Genomic DNA, 16,717 nt, shown 5'->3' with positions numbered 1-16,717 from the left:
CTCTGCAATCCGACACCTCAAGATTCCGCATCCCGGGCAGCGGATACAAGAGAAAAGCGCATCACAGCCCGGCCGCGGGGCTTCAAGTCGTCTCTGCCACCGCTGTTCCCAGGGTGCTGAGAGCGACGAGGGAGCCACCCACTCCGCGAACTCGAGGTCTGAGGCTCAGCCATCCCCTGCAACGGCACCGCGCCCGGCCGGCGCCTCCCGCACGTGGCGGCCGTGATTGTCCCGGGGCGGTATCCCTCCGCGCCCCCGCCTCAGTCTCCCCCCGCCCTTCCCGGGACCCTCCGTGCCCGGGCGCCGCGGAAGGATCGCACGCACGCGCGCGCGCACGCCTCGCCGTGTCCGCCGAGAACGCAGGGCGCTGCGGTTAGGAACAGCCGCCGCCGCCGCCGCCGCCGCCGCCGCCGCGAACACAGCAGCTTTGCAGCCTCCCGCCGCTGGGTAGTCAGCCCCGCGGCTGTGGGCGGCCGGGCGGCCGGGCGCGCTCTGAGGCTCGCCCCTCACCGCTGTACCCGCGTCCTCCCTCCTCAGCTCCTTGGGGAGGGGGGCGGTCGGTGCCTGCGCAGAGCCGCCTCCTCCCCGCCCCCGCCCCGCCTCCCCCCGTGCTGCCGCCGCCGCCCGCTACCGCCGCCGCCGCCGCCGCCGCCGCCGCGCCTGCTGCTCCTCGCCGTCCCCGCTGCAGTGCGAAGGACTCGAAGATGGCCGGTTGGCAGAGCTACGTGGATAACCTGATGTGCGATGGCTGCTGCCAGGAGGCCGCCATTGTCGGCTACTGCGACGCCAAATACGTCTGGGCAGCCACGGCCGGGGGCGTCTTTCAGAGCATTACGGTGAGGACCAGTGGCGGCCGGGACCCTGGTGTCCGCACCGGAGCGGGGTTGGCCGGCTGCGGGTGCGCCGCAACATGGAGGGTCGACCCCGCAGGTGTGCGAGGCAGCAGGCGCTGAGGATGCGGCTGCCGGGCAGGCGGGGAGGCCGAGGCCCGGGGACGCCCCCTCGCCTGGGTCTGCGCTGACAGGCTGGGGGCGGCGGCCGGACTCCTCGTCGGCCCTGGCCGGGCGCCCCCGGCGTTCTCAGCGTCAGTTCAGGTGCCGGGTTGGGGGAGGGGGCGCGCACCGGCCAGGGCTAGGGTAGGGGTTCCTTTTTTCCGCCTAGTGCGGTTCCCCTAAGGTTCTGTTGAAGCCATGAGGTTTACTATGCACGTCCTGAGGTAGAAGCGAGGGTCGGGGATCCGAGCTGAGGAGCGCGGGCCCCGGGTGGAGGTCCCTAGGATCCCTGGCCGCCTCTTGCTCCGCGGACAGCGCGCCGCCCGCTCCTACGGCTGTGGGAGGCGGCGGCCCGGGTCCGGCCCCCGGGATTCTCGAAGCGACTTTGCGTAGGTTTGCCGGTGTCCAGGCCTCTGGGGCTTGCGAGAGATGTACGCCTACCGCGTAGGTGGATTCGTGAATCTCGACTTCAGCTCTAGCTCTATAGGTTGTTTTTTTTTTTTTTTTTTTTTTTAATTCTCCAAGATGGCGAACTGCCATTGATTTCTCTTCTTCTCATATGGAGATTCATCGATATACGGTTATCCCCAGTTACGCAACATAGCTCAAAAGAGGGGTGCTTTTCGGGGGCTTTCAGTAATTGCGGAGACCTGAAGGACACTTCACTTCTCCAAGTCCCTCCCTCTTTAGTGGTGGTAGTAAAGGAACTAATGCAGATTTATGCTTCACATTGCCTGATTTTCTTGAGACTTGATGGTTTTGATGTGGTTGCAATATGTTTGGGGAATATTTGCCACTAAGCCTCCAGCTTATTGTTTTGCCTATTTCTGCCCAAGGCTTTTTCTAAAATTGTGATAATTGTATTAAATATGAGACCCTTTCCTTAATTACTTAAGGGAGCACCAAGCTCCCTTCCCCTTAAACCCCAACATTCAGGTCCCCTGTTACGGGTGCTAGTTATTCTTTTACCACTTAACATGGTTTAAAGTCTAACTTTAGAACTCATTACTTGATAATAGTACTTTGAGGTCTCGTATACCCGCAGTGGACTACAATTCTTGTAGGGAATTGGCATCTGGTCATCAACTTTTTTCCTGCGGTCCTCTTGTCTTTGTGTGTGAGTTCCCGCTGTCTGACTAGGAAGATTGCGGGAGTGTGCTTGGAAATGGCTGGGGCCTGCTATGACTCTGCAGTTCTGATGGGGGCGACGCCTTCCTTCTTATTCATGGAATGTTAGAATGCACGTTTTCTCCTTTCCGGTTCTGGTGGCTACCTCAGTTTCTTTCCCAATCTCCCTCCATTTTCTCTGTTTTACTGTTGCCTACTGCTGTAGGTGGAATCCACTTTGCATTTCCCCAGAAAGAAAACTGATTACTGAAATGGGAGGGGAAGGGAAGTTGGAAAGAAACAGGAGTCGTGACTAGAAAAATAGGAGGGAAATATGAATTGGAAAAGCACTGATGTCTAGGGATTGACGTCCATAATATCATCAGGGATATTTCTAGCTATTCCAAGCAGAGAAGTGAACAATCAAAGAACAGGCTTTATTTCGGGAGACTTTGAGGCAACTTTAAATTTGATGAAACATGATTGACTGTAATGTGACTATGATAGACCATCTCTGTTCACAAAGAGTTGATGGCTGAATTTTTACGGTTACGTGAACACTTTCAGTTGACTTAATACAGTTTATAAATAACTCAAGTTTGCACTTTGTCTAGCGTCAACTATTTAGAGTTTCTTTGTATAGACTGGTCTTGGTTAAGAGCTGACACCGATAACTGAAGTCAAATCAAATGATGTAAAACATGTAATCATATCGGATTAAGTAATTCTTTAGAAAAGACTGAATCTTGGTTTTACATTAGTGAAACTGTGGCTGTCTCGCGGTGGTAGTATAAGCTCCTGTTAACATCAAGCCCTGAAAGGAATTAACTACAACTTCCATTTCTTTTTTCTTTTTGGTGGGGGGCAGCCAATAGAAATAGATATGATTGTAGGAAAAGACCGGGAAGGTTTCTTTACCAACGGTTTGACTCTTGGCGCGAAGAAATGCTCAGTGATCAGAGATAGTCTATACGTCGATGGTGACTGCACAATGGACATCCGGACAAAGAGTCAAGGTGGGGAGCCAACATACAATGTTGCTGTCGGCAGAGCTGGTAGAGGTAAGTAAGGTATTCTTTTGGTTAAAAGTTGCATGCCACATTACAACTTATTAAGCACTTTCTTTTAACATTTTGGTTAAAAGTTAGTCCATAATGGCTATTAAGGTGGTTTTTGTGAACTGCTCAGCACTGTGAAGCACTGCTTTAGTTTTACCTACTCTAAGCACCTACAACCTGACCTCTTAGATCCTGATTTTGTTCTAAGAATATTCATATCAACTCACTTTGATTTTTATTAAACTTAAAAGTCTCTTAAACTGCTTGACATGTCAAATGATAATCTGTGGTGTTTCAGATTGTTAAATTGTTCGAATCACTTGGTTATTTTAGTCCGTTTCAGTGCGTTTGACTTTTGGATCTCTCTCCTTTTTTTTCTTGCTTGTATTCTAACCATTTCACTAAGCATAAAGAAGGAACAATTAACATCAGTTCATTTTTCAGTTAGGAACTTTGCCGGGGAAGAGATAAATAATTAGATGAGAATTTTGGAGTAAGTTGTCCATTCACTGAAATATTTTCAAAGATTGTGTGTCTGGGACTTAGATTTGAAAAGTAGGAAATTACATTTAGTTTGTGTACTTGGTCCAAAAATTCAGGTGTCTCCAGATTGTTGTCAACATTATAGAAACTCTTAATTGCACTAAAGAAGTATCCCTACTTTTTCAAAATAAACTTCTGAAATTGAGGTTTGTTATGACATCTAATTGATTTACAAATACATTTAAATGTGTTAACGCATATGAGTATTTTGTAAATAGAGAGTGCTTCTGTAGCCTCCTATAGCTGACTTGGCAAATCTAATTTTAATAACAGCTCTACCATATGAGGGGACTTAAAGCTGCACTGAGTTATAATTTAATGCTCTGGCTCTACCAGCTCCCTGTGATTATCCTAAAAGTTAATCTTATTCTGGTGTGAGTTGATGTTTATAAATATTTATCTATAAGAAAATTAGATGACTTTGAAATAGTGACAAATCTCTTTAAACCTTAGCTGCACTCAAAGATAAATATGCTAAAAAGAAGCGTCCAACACAAGAAACCAGAATATTTTATACCATACAGCACTACTGACATCTAGTGGTAGTGAATATAAAATTTGACATATACATGTATTTTGGGTTATAGACCTTTGAATTGCATCATAGAAGAGCAATTAGAAATCGTAAACCTATTTTTTTAGACGCAATTTAAAAAAAGGCTAGTATGGTAAAGTTATCAGTAAGCACAGACCTTAAATACATTTAATTTGGCCTTTTCTGAATGATACTGGATATGCTACTTAAAATTGGATCTTCATTTTCCTTTGGAAATAACAGACGCATTTAGCCTCACTGGTAAAACTTAATAGTTTATACTTATCAAGTATGTTAAAATTTGGGGAGTTTGTAAGTAAATAACTCACCAAGTTTCTTAAGTTTATAGTTTTGGGGCAAGTAATGACGTGTACTTGTCATATCAGCTAGAATATTTTTGCCCTAAAATAGAAGACAAATGATCACTTTTTTTTTTCCTCTAGCTAGTGTAAAGATAGTTGTGTAGAACTTTTGCTTGCATTGATGGGGGCTTCCACAATGCAGTCAAGTTTATTATTTTCTGTTTAAGATATTACTAGTTTGAGAGTTCTTTTTGGAGACCTAATTGACTTCAGTGATTGGCAGTTCATGGAAAACTAACTTAATGTTAACTTATTAATCAGGGTTCTGTCTGCTAAAACTTATGTGACTTTCTTGATTAACACTTCTTTTGAAACACTTTTCTTCTTTCTCTTTCAGTCTTGGTCTTTGTAATGGGAAAAGAAGGGGTCCATGGAGGCGGATTGAATAAGAAGGCATACTCAATGGCAAAATACTTGAGAGACTCTGGGTTCTAGCTGCTAGGCAGACTGTTAAGTATTAGGGGAAAATTGCTCTTAAACTTTCCTAGCTGTAAGCTTAAGTCTTAATTCTGGAAATTTTATTAGCAATGCAGGGTGATGGGGTATGAACCTGTGTCTCCTTTGTATCCCTCTGTTGGTGGGGAAAGGTGTCTTTCTTTCTGCCCTCCCCCCCTTAAATAATTGTGTTCACTTTTGTTTTGTTTCCTTGTGTACTCCAGCATTGGTTATAGTCATGGGAAAGGAAGGTGTCCACGGAGGCACACTTAACAAGAAAGCATATGAACTCGCTTTATACCTGAGGAGGTCTGATGTGTAAGCAGCCTCTCCCCATCTGCCTAGCAACTGTCTTCATCAACAACCCCAATTATGGTCACAATGCTACCAAACTATAGACGGTAGCTAATTTTTCTTTACCTATTTTCTAATGTCATGATTCCTGTTTGCCCAATGGATCATTTGTATGTTAACCACTGTATGTAACCAACCTTTATCTGGCAACATAATTGCAGCACAATAATGATTTGCATGATACCTTGAAATTGGGGGGAGGGGGCATGCCAAGTTGGGCATCACTTTGTCTTAGCAATTAATGGGATATTGATTACTAAAATAAGTTAATATTAAGCAAGGTGCCGGTTGTACAATCTCTGATCAGTGTCTTTTCAGCACTTTGAGCATTTACTTGGCTCATTTAGTCTTCCTTTTGTAGCGCATGGTTGGGAGGAAAAAGTGCATGCATCTTTCCTTGACTCTTCTCTTTTTCCCGTCCCCCCCCCCCGCCCTTTGCCCATAGGCATTTGGTTTGCTTCCATCTTTTTTTATGCAGTGCCTGTTTTTTTTTTAACCAATTAATATCCCTTTTGTTGATGAGCTATTGAGAGCTGCAGTAGTTGCTTTTAGTATTGTTGTTGCACTTGAGTAGACCTTTATTCATGTGTTGACAGGACATACGAAGAGTGCAATGGCAAAACAAGAGCAAAAAGCACTTCCTCCCATGACTTTACAGTAACAATACTGATTGACTCCCCAGGGACATTCCATCATTGCAATAGCTCAGACTTTTGTTCCTGTCTTTTTCTTTGCACACCAGCTCTACTCTTTAGTAAAATTGTAAAAGGCTGCCATTATGGACATTAGGTATCCCAACATAACCATCTGGAGTGTGTCCAGTTTGTTCTTCATAGGACCAATTTTTATTTGCAGCTTGAGTTTTTATATGAAGTTGCATTATTGTGGACTTGGCTGTCTTGTGATGATTCTTTTTCATATGTATTCTGTGCCATACTATTGTTAAAATGAACTGTTGCTATTGTGAGATGGATTTTAACTGACCTACTAAGGGTTTCTTTCGAATGGCACTACTTTAGGGACATTCTAGTATTTGCTTCTATTGTTTGGGCCTTGTGGATAATGTACAGATTTAAAAACAAATCTTGTTGCTGATTTGTCCATTTCTTTCCCTGCACTTTGTTACATCTGGGATACAGTCTAACTCATCTGATTTAATATGCATTTAAAAAAATGCCATAACTATTAAACACCTTGTTTACAGACAGATGAAATAAATTTATTCCAACCAAATACTCTAGACTCCTGTTGTTTATATACATTTTTGGCTTATGTTAAAAGTTGATTTTTGACACAGTGGGAATACACAGAATAGGCCCAAATCTGCTGCAGGCGTAAAACTTTTAACAGCATTCAGCTGATGGCTTACTTCATTTCAAGTAATATTACAGATAAAATAAGTGCCTCAGAATTTCTTTTTGATGTTACATGTAACTTTTAGTTATTTTAGGCTCATCTTCAGACATATATGAGAAACTTATTTGCTAGAAAAATAAGTATTTTCCTCTTCTTGCTGGTTTCTAGATGTGAAATCTAATAAACAGTAAAGGGAGTACCAAGAAGGGTTTCTGCACTGTTTTGGATTTTTCTGTGTTGAAATGTCATATGACTAGATTTGGAGGCTGTGTTGGCAGACTGAAGTCAGCCAGCTGGGGCCCTCCCACATAAGAGCAGAAGACATTCCTTAGGCACCATGTAAGATAATTGGGGGGCTTTTGCATTTTTTGGCTTTGTAGTGACATGTTGACCATGGCTATGTTATAGGTTTAATCTCAGAGCCCATAAAATCCCTGATATGTATTGAAGTTTAGTAAATATGTACATTTATGGCTATTTAGATAAATCATTATTAACCAGCAACTGCCAAACAGACGCTTAGAAGAGCCAGGGATGCTCAAAAGTTAGTAGGTCTCAGTAAAACTGTGGAGCTGGTTATAATGCAGATTATGGACTTTGGGTTTCCACCCTAGAGATGGAGATTCCATAAGCCCAGGAAATCCCTTTTCAGAAACAATCACTGACTAGGTCATTCTGATTCATTTTTAGTGGTATATATACTGCCTTTTGAGAAACAATGGGTAAGGAATAGGAATTAATCTCTGTCTTAAAATATACTATGTATAATGAAAATTTTTTTCTTTGACTAGTTGGGCATTGGTTGTGAATATGGTTGTACATATAAGGATGTCAAAGTATGGAAGATAAAGAATTTGGGGCTTTTTTGGTAGTTGGACATAACCTAGAAATTGCAAAACTGTAATCAAAACCTGGTATCAGTTTCTTGACCTGTTAGGCCAAAAGATTGGGTAAATGAAAATTTGGTGGTTGAGTTGCGATGATTTGAGATTTTACAGTAATACACATTCTCACTTGTAAAGAACTTTTAGGAAAACTAATTATAGAAACCAGTGGCCAAAATTCTGAAACTCTTAATGAATTGATCTGTAAGTAGGTGTGGGGGCAGTATGTGTTCAGAGAGGAGGTAGTGGAGTGGAAGGTGGTAAAGGGTGACTATCATTAAAATAGTATGTAATGAAACTATTCATTGACCCTCTACCCACAATTTCATTGGAAAAATATGGAAATATATACATGTGTGCTTTGTTTTGTACTTAGTTCTAGGAATTTAGCATGTGGAGATGAAGCTACACAAATTTGTATACCAGAATGTCCATCACACAGCATTACTTTATCAGACTTGGAAAACATCTACAAGATTTAGCTTTTTAAGGGGTATGCTTTGAATAAATGATTTTATGTCCATAGGACAAAATAGTCATTGAAGAATGACATGAGAATGCTTACCAATGAATGTTAATATGATATAAACATGTCAGATGATACTTCACATACAGTATTAATATGCATTTTTTTACATATGTATTTCTGAAGGCAGTATATTTGGAGTGAACGTTTCCATGTGACTGTATTTTGACTTACACTGTTTTAATGTTACTTTTGTAATCAAGAAAATTTTAAATTTGTTTTTTAAATAGAAATTGGATTTTAATTGTACATACTCTCCTATTCTAAATGCTGTACCATGAAATTACAGAACATTTCAGGTGAACATTAAGAGAACTAGCAACAGTCCTAGCCAGTGCTGCTAAACGAGACACTTCATAGATTTTCTTTTTTTTATATATATATATATATTTTTTATTGCACTTTAGGTTCTGGGGTACATGTGCAGAACATGCAGGATTGTTGCATAAGTACATATATGACAATGTGGTTTGCTGCCTCCATCCCCCCATCACCTGTATCTGGCATTTCTCCCCATGTTATCCCTCCCCAACCTCCCTATCCCCCACTGTCCCTCCCCTTTTTCCCCGCAACAGACCCCAGTGTGTGATGCTTCCCTCCCTGTGTTCATGTGTTCTCACTGTTCACCCACCTATGACTGAGAACATGCAGTGTTTGATCTTCTGTTCTGTGTCAGTTTGCTGAGAATGATGGTTTCCAGATTCATCCATGTCCCTACAAAGGACATGAACTCATCGTTTCTTATGGCTGCATAGTATTCCATGGTGTATATGTGCCACGTTTTCCTTGTCCAGTCTATCATCAGTGGGCATTTGGTTTGGTTCCAGGTCTTTGCTATTGTAAACAGTGCTGCAGTGAACATACGTGTGCATATGTCTTTGTAACAGAATGATTTCTAATCCTTTGGGTATATACCCAGTAATGGGATTGCTGGGTCAAATGGAATTTCTATTTCTACGTCCTTGAGGAATCACCACATTGTCTTTCACAATGGTTGAACGAATTTACACTCCTACCAACAGTGTAAAAGTGTTCCTATTTCTCCACATCCTCTCCAGCATCTGTTGTCTCCAGATTTTTTAATGATTGCCATTCTAACTGGGGTGAGATGGTACCTCAATGTGATTTTGATTTGCATTTCTCTAATGACCAGTGATGAGCATTTTTTCATATGTTTGTTGGCTGCATAAATGTCTTATTTTGAAAAGTGTTAATGTCCTTTGCCCACTTTTGAATGGGTTTGTTTTTTTCTTGTAAATCTGTTTAAGTTCTTTGTAGATTCTGGATGTTAGCCCTTTGTCAGATGGGTAGATTACAAAAATTTTTTCCCATTCTGTTGGTTGCCAGTTCACTCTAATGATTGTTTCTTTTGCTGTACAGAAGCTCTGGAGTTCAATTAGATCCCATTTGTATATTTTGGCTTTTGTTGCCAGTGCTTTTGGGAACAACTAAAAGTAATAATAATTCAGAATTTCAAAAAAAAAATTTTTTTCCATAAAAACTCCTAACATAAAGGAACCAGGTCCTTGTTCTAAACTTCAGAATAAAGACTGAGGGAATACAACATCTAATATGTAGTTACCCATTACTGTGATTTTTTTTCCCCTTTCCTATTTTAAAATATTGTTTTAGGTTTGATGTTTCTATTATTTGACAATATTTTAAAGGTTGTTACTTACTGTGCATTTATGTGCCAGATACTGAACTCAATGTTTTGTCCTCACACCCTAACTTGTTAAATGAAAATTTTGCAAATGACCAACCAGGTTTAAAAAGGTTAGCGCCATACAGTTACCTCAAATTCCAAACTCTGCTTAACTACCATGGTAACTAACCTTTGATGTCCTGTTTCTCAGGCCTGTGGTTATGTTTTTTATAAAAAAGGGAAGAGGGATGAGGTATCAGTATCATATCAGTAGAAATGATGAGGTATCGTTATCAGTGGAAATGATGAGGTATCATTTCTACTTTGGAAAATAAAAGGTTGAATTCAGCATCAACTGATATCAATAAAACTAGGGAGCTGGTTATAATACTGATATCAGTTGATGTTGAATTCAACCATTTATTTTCCAAAGTAAAAATACGTATTTTTTTTTTCCTGATTATGAAAATTTTTTAAAGGCAACTTAGTAAAAATTTCCCTCGATACACCATAATTTACAACAGGGTACCAAAATGTACAGTTTATTTTTGGAATAATTTTGGCAGCAGTGTAAACTTTTTGGGAGATTACCTAACTGCAGGTGAGTGATCAGTTACCTTGTATAAAATTCTAAGGTGATGTGACTTTTTTGATCTCAGTCAGTCATTATCCCTTTATAGGATATGTATGTGTGTATGTGTGTGTGTGGCTAATATGGTAAGTAATACTGTTGAACAAACATTTACTGGATCTTAAAGTGGAAAACATGTTTATTAACATTCAAACTCCCCTCATACAAGGCCATATAAAAATTCTTAGCATTTTGATTATACATTAGTCTACATTTTCTACATAGTTACAATGATGTATAATTTAGCTTTTCATAATACATTGTTTCAATATATCATTAGTTCTGTTAAACGTAAAAGTCACTTACTTTCAAATCCAATACTTGAACAGTTTCCTCTGTACATAGTTTAGCAGGGCTAATTAGCATAAGATGCTATTTATTAAGAGGTATATGATCTGAGTATTAAACAGTTGCTGAAGTTTGGTATTTTTATGCAGCATTTTCTTTTTGCTTTGATAACACCACAAAACCCTTAAGGATACTGAAATTTAGTAAGTAAAGTTCAGAGACATTACTTTAGCTGCTGAATGAAATCTCTACATAACACTATAGTAATTAAAATATTAAAAAAACCAGTGTTGAAATCTGCACTAGTATAAACTACTCCTGTCAGGATAAGACTGCTTTGGAACAGAAAGGGAAAAGACAGCTTTGGGTTTCTTTGTGCTGATAGGAGGAAAGGCGCTGAATTAACTTGTTGCCTCTTGCTAATGATGGCAGGTTGGGTAAATGCCAGAACATACTCCAACTCAACTCTAGGTAACTTTATGGAGGTGGAAGCTGGGTTAGTTCATGCTAGGTGGCTGTAGCACTGACCTCATGTGTAAAACGCAAAACACTTAAATACTGTGATCTACGTCTTAATTGCAAGCTATATTGAGGATTTTTTTTTTTTTTTAATGTTTTGGCTATACTTGCATTCTGAAAGAAGAGCTGAGTTGGTGCTTGAGTTACAGCACCAGTCTATTTAGTAAATGAAGTACACTCTTACAGATGATAAATACCAGATCAAAAGTCCTGTTTCAGTAATTTGATTATAGAATACTAAAAAATGTTATTTCTACAGAAATCTTTGAAGGGTGCAAAAAAAATCGAATTACAGTATATACCTAAACATTTTCAAGGGAAATGAACCAATCTTCTGAAAGTCAAACAGTATTTGCTATGTTGTAATCCCGTTCACCATTAGGCTGCAACTGGACTACTACATCATGTTCATTAATTTCATTTTCTGCATCACTACTGTCAGTATCTTCATTGTCATCTTCCTCATAGTCTGAAGATTCTGTCATGTTCTGATGTGAGCGGGATTCCGACAAAGCCCCAAAGGACTGGGCACTGACAGAAGCTAAAGGTCTAAGTAAAGGGGTATGTTCTGTCACTTCATTTTCTTCTTGACTACTATCTGTGTCAGAGTCTGAATCACCTTGAGAAGGAACAACTTTTTGCTTGCACACTGGACAGGTTTTTTTGGTTTTAGTTAGCCAAGGGTCTACACACTTGCAGTGATAAGCTGTTGAAGCAAAATACACATCTTTAGTTAGTATGCTGTGGTTGAGAATTTTATATTTAATCTCCTGCCTTATTCTGTATGTATCATGTAGGGAAAGGAGAAGAAAGTTTATAATTTTTATAAATACACCTCCATCCTTGAATGAGACCACTACTTAGTACAGGGCCTGGCTTATGGTGTGCTAACAACTATTTTCTATCTCTTCCCCTGGAATATGGAACCTAAATATAAATTGCTATATGTAAATTCAAAGCAGTATGTAATTACTCATACCATGGGAACAGGGAAGGATTCTGAGCTTGTCTCCATCTTCATACTCATCCAGACAAATGGCACATACATCATACTCATCTCCTGTAACAGAAAACAGAAAATATATAAAAAGTATTTTTTCACCTTCCAAACTCAAGTTAGTCTTCCTCAGTGAGTTATTGCCTTATTATCTTTGAATGATGCCTTTGTGCAGACTCAAGGATCTGCTTAAGACCTGAAGTTTCAATTTAAGTAATTAACATTTTATCTAAAATAATTAAAAATAGATGCCAAATTTGTTTATCTTTGCAAAATATTTTTACTAAGAATCATATCAGTGTTTTTACCTGACCAAATGCTAGTTTTGAAATATTTTATGCCAGAGAACAAAATTTCACTATTAAAAATTTCAAACTCTCTGGGTCATTTTTTAAATAAAAATGGAAACATAAGAATATACTCAAATGTTTAACTATATTTAGCAAATAAAAACAGATTTGAAATGTGTCACACTGGGCTTCAAATCTCCAACATTTACGAAGCTCTATGGTGCGTGGCAAGTTGCTTAGTGTTATCCAGTTCTTTGTAAGTAAAAAGATAAACTTACCTTGCGGGTTGTAAGGATGAAATGAGATGATAAGAGCAAAGGGCCAGACACATAGGTACTTAAGGATATGTACTATTAATGTTGCCTTTTTAATTGTCTTATTGTGGAATTTATCACTTTTATAATCATAGAGGTTTATTCATAGCTCTTTTTGGAGTTCCACTATGTTTTCTAAGTTTTTAAAGGAACTAGTAGTTTTTTAAATACAGCAGCTTTTTCAGTTAATAGCGGCTTAGACACCACTGTAAGTGCTTGAAAGCACTTTTGTGAGTTTTTTCCCATTGAATTAATATGTTAGATAAAAACTTAACAAAACTTTTAGGGAACAAAAGACAGTTAAATTTATTACCTATCCCACACGGAGGGGTAACAACCTTGGAAGACATACCAGAAATAAAGCCATTATCTAGATAGGATGAACGTGACACATAAAAAATGTACTGGTAGTTCTTATGAAACAATCCCTTTAATGTTCTAGTCATTTAAAACAGCACATTCGGGAGGAGTCTGAAATAGAAAGCTTTAATGAAAATTACTAATTTTTGTCCAGCATCTTGAATTTGGTTACTGTAATATCTAAATTACATTCTGTAACAAATGCATGTGTGCATATGTTAGAACCTTGTGTGTGGAATTTGGTGAGACTTAATTTGAGTCACATCACCTTGTGAAAACACCTTCTAAAAACATAACAGTTAATGTAGCTGAACAGGAAGTGACTGTGGCTCAAAACTGCCAAGGCTTTAAGGCTGTTTTTATTGAGGTAAGGTGATTAGCATGTATTATCCATGTGAGCCCAATGTAATCACAAGGGTTTTGAAAAGTGGAAGAAGGAGGGAAGAAAGTTCAGCATCGGGTGATGTGGTTACAGATGAATGGTAAGAGAGATCAACTACTGGCTTTGAAGGTAGGGGCAGGAAGGGTCACAAGTCAAGGAATGTGAGTGGCCTTCAGAAGCTAGAAAAGGTAAGGAAATGGATTCTTCCCTGGAACCTCCAGAAAGAAACACAGTCCCGCTGACACCTTGGTTTTGGCCCCATGAGACCTGTGACAAACTTCTGAGCTACAGATAATATATTTTTGTTGTTTTAGGGCACTAAGCTTGTGGTGATTTGTTATCACAGTAATAGGAAACTAATACAGGAATATTTGTCTGATTATCTTTAACTGTATGGACTTGATGCTTTGGAGTCACTGAGCTTTCTTATCCTTTGAATTGTTCCAAGCAGTAGATTTATATTAATCTCTGATATTTTCTTGCCATAGCACTTACTTTGAAGATAACAGGTCAAGATTTCAAGGTACAGTTTGTGATCATGGACCAAACTGAAGCTCAGTACTCTGTAGAAAATTAACCTTTATGGACTTGGACTTGTGATGAAAAGGTAAAGCATACATTAGAATGTTTGGGGTTCCCATCCTGGTCCTTTTATTTATTAGCTATGTAACCTTTTGTAAAAACACTTACCTTTATATTTCAGTTTTCTCAAAGGCAAAACACAAGTATTAACATAATTATGTATTAGGGATGTTGTAAGGATTAAGAGATAATGCAAGTAATTTACATGGTGTTTCATCCATACATACAACTCTTAACCAATTTTTACTTAGTAAAACTAGCTGACAGTCATACTTGCTTATCACATGGTAGAAAGCTATGGCTAGAAGGCTATTCTCTAACCAAACATATGCTTTTGTCTCACCAGATGATCAACTGCATGCTTAAAAAAGGCTAGGAGCAGTGGTCACTGAGCCTGTTTGTTTTACTTAGAGTAATTATATAATTTATTCAGCAGTTTATAAACTGTGAGTGTAAAAGACTTCTAGTTTTATTTGAAAGCTAGGTTGAATGCATTAGAAACACTTTTTAAAAAAGCTAGTTGCTCCCCTCAACTCATCCCCAGCCAAAAAGTGGTTAAATTGGGTGTGGGTAAGAAAACTGAAAGACTGGACAAATGTTAAAAGCAAGGATGAAAGCAGAATCCAGTTTCCCCCACTTTAAAATACGTGAAATGTCCAACATCAGTTGTTGAGTGGATTTATAGTTACATTTAACTTAAAATAGATGTTTAAGGCATTTATCTATTTTTATGATTTTTAAGATTTTAAACATGTACTGGCTCTGGTAGTCTAAGATAAAGGGGCTATAGCAAGTGCTTAATAGATCCAAGATGGCTGAATAGGAACAGCTCTGGATTGCAGTTCCCAGTGAAAATGAAGAGGGTGAGTGATTACTGCATTTCCAGACAAATTTTTACTGCCCACAAACTAGGAGATTCCTGGGTGGAAAAGCGCCACAAGCCCCAAGTGTGGCTGTTTCAGCTGGTGCAGCGGGTCTCCACACAAAAACTCACACAAAGCCGAGTGCCTTTTCAACTGAAAAAAAGAGTACTGAAACAGGTAGCCAGGCCAGGAGATTCCTGGGCAGAAAAGCGCCACGGGCCCCAAGTGTGGCTGTTGCAGCCGGCACACCAGGTCTCCACATGAAAACTCACACAAATACGGGTGCCTTTTCAACTGGCGACTGGATTGCTTGGGAGACAGAGTCACCCACCCGTTCAACTGATAAAAAGGGGACCGAAACAGAGCCAGGCCAGGAGATTCCCAGGCGGGAAAGCACCACAAGCCCCCAGTGCAGCTGTTTCAGCCAGCACAGCGGGTCTTCACACAAAAACTCACACAAATCTGGGCGCCTTTTCAATTGGCGATGGAATGCCTGGGAGACAGAGTTGCCCGTGCAACTGAGAAAAAAGGGGACTGAAACAGGGAGCCAGGTGATCTGGATCAGTCAGTCCCACCCCGACAAAGACCAGCAATCTGAAACTCTCTGGATTGAGAGTTTCACAGCAAGCACAGGTGGACCTGGGACAGTCCAGCTCTGTGGGAGAAGGGTGTCTGCCACTACTGAGGCAGTCCACCATTAGAGGCAGACTGCCATTACTGAGGCAGTTCTGACTACACCCCTATAAACAAAACTGCAAGGAAGTTCACACAGCAGCTGGGCAGAGCCCATGGCAGCTCAGCAATGCCTCTGCTGGCAGACCAGGTTACCTCCTCACTAGGCAGGGCATCTCTGAAAAAAGGCAGCAGCATGACAGAAACTTATTAATAGAGCCCCGCCTTCCCGGGAGAGAGCACCTGGGAAAAAAAAGGCGATTATGAGCTCTGCTGCAGCAGATGTGAACGTACCTGCCCAGCAGCTCTGAATGGAACAACGGAGCTCACAGCTTAGCACTTGAGCTCCTATAAAGGACAGACTGTCTCCTCAAGCAGCTCCCTGACCTCCGTATATACAAATAGTCACCTCATAAAGGAGAGGTCAGGCTGACATCTGGTGGGTATCCTTCTGGGACAAAGATAGCAGAAGAAGAAACTGCCAGCAACCCTTACTGTTCTGCAGGCACTGCAGGTGATCCCCAGGCAAGCAGGGTCTGGAGTGGCCCTCCAGCAGTCCTGCAGCAGAGGGGCCTATTAGAAAGGAAATTAAGAAGCAGAAAGAAAGAACATCATCAACAGGACGTCCACTTTCAGAGACCCCATCTGAAAGTCACCAACTACAAAGACAACTGGGAGATAAATGCACAAAGATGGGAAGAAACCAATGTAAAAGGATGAAAACACCAAAATCAGAACACCTCTCCTCCTCAAAGGAATCACAGCTCCTCACCAGCAAGAGGGCAAGACTGGATGGAGAATGAGTCTGAATTGACAGAAACAGGCTTCAGAAGGTGGGTAATAAGAAACTTCTCTGAGCTAAAAGGACAGGTTCTAACCCAATGCAAAGAAACTAAGAACATTGAAAAAAGGTTTGATGAAATGCTAACAAGAATAAACAGCTTAGAGAGGATGAACTGATGGAGCTGAAAAACGACATGAGAACTTCGTGAAGCAACACAAGTATCAATACCCGAATTGAC

General features: G+C 40.5%; 2 protein-coding genes across 5 annotated transcripts in view; one reads left to right on the top strand and one right to left on the bottom strand.

Annotated features, from left to right (window-relative positions):
* The first annotated feature begins 423 nt into the window (after positions 1 to 423).
* PFN2 (profilin 2) lies at positions 424 to 6,621 on the top strand. Of its 2 annotated transcripts, none has more exons than XM_017522822.1 (3): positions 424 to 836; positions 2,968 to 3,160; positions 4,935 to 6,621. In XM_017522822.1, the coding sequence occupies exons 1-3, from the start codon at positions 705 to 707 to the stop codon at positions 5,030 to 5,032; spliced, it is 423 nt and encodes a 140-aa protein (XP_017378311.1). In that variant the 5' UTR covers positions 424 to 704; the 3' UTR covers positions 5,033 to 6,621. The 2 variants fall into 2 exon arrangements, with proteins under 2 accessions (XP_017378311.1, XP_017378312.1); XM_017522823.1 differs by having other exon boundaries at positions 446 to 836; positions 5,257 to 6,621.
* Positions 6,622 to 10,549: 3,928 nt separating this feature from the next.
* The window catches only part of RNF13 (ring finger protein 13), a 148,817-nt gene continuing 142,649 nt past the window's right edge, over positions 10,550 to 16,717 (bottom strand). For 2 of the 3 annotated variants that reach the window (XM_017522820.2, XM_017522821.2), the window contains exons 9-10: positions 12,215 to 12,295; positions 10,550 to 11,941 (exon numbers count right to left, since the gene is read on the bottom strand). In XM_017522820.2, coding sequence (XP_017378309.1) covers positions 11,577 to 11,941; positions 12,215 to 12,295 — 446 coding nt within the window. In that variant the 3' untranslated portion in view covers positions 10,550 to 11,576. The remainder of the gene's footprint in view (positions 11,942 to 12,214; positions 12,296 to 16,717) is intronic. The other variant, XM_037736421.1, reaches the window with a different exon arrangement.

The sequence above is a fragment of the Cebus imitator genome, unplaced genomic scaffold (assembly GCF_001604975.1).
Source record: "Cebus imitator isolate Cc_AM_T3 unplaced genomic scaffold, Cebus_imitator-1.0 Scaffold25, whole genome shotgun sequence".
Lineage (NCBI taxonomy): Eukaryota > Metazoa > Chordata > Mammalia > Primates > Cebidae > Cebus > Cebus imitator.
Note: the sequence above shows the minus strand (reverse complement) of the source record. Positions and strands in the feature narration are given on the sequence as shown.

Excerpts from the sequence above, each read along its gene's own strand:
- PFN2 (XM_017522822.1), top strand. The coding sequence starts at position 705 with ATGGCCGGTTGGCAGAGCTACGTGGATAACCTGATGTGCGATGGCTGC. Across the intron at positions 837-2,967 it reads GCGTCTTTCAGAGCATTACG|CCAATAGAAATAGATATGAT; the intron begins GTGAGGACCAGT and ends GGTGGGGGGCAG. Across the intron at positions 3,161-4,934 it reads TGTCGGCAGAGCTGGTAGAG|TCTTGGTCTTTGTAATGGGA; the intron begins GTAAGTAAGGTA and ends TTTCTCTTTCAG.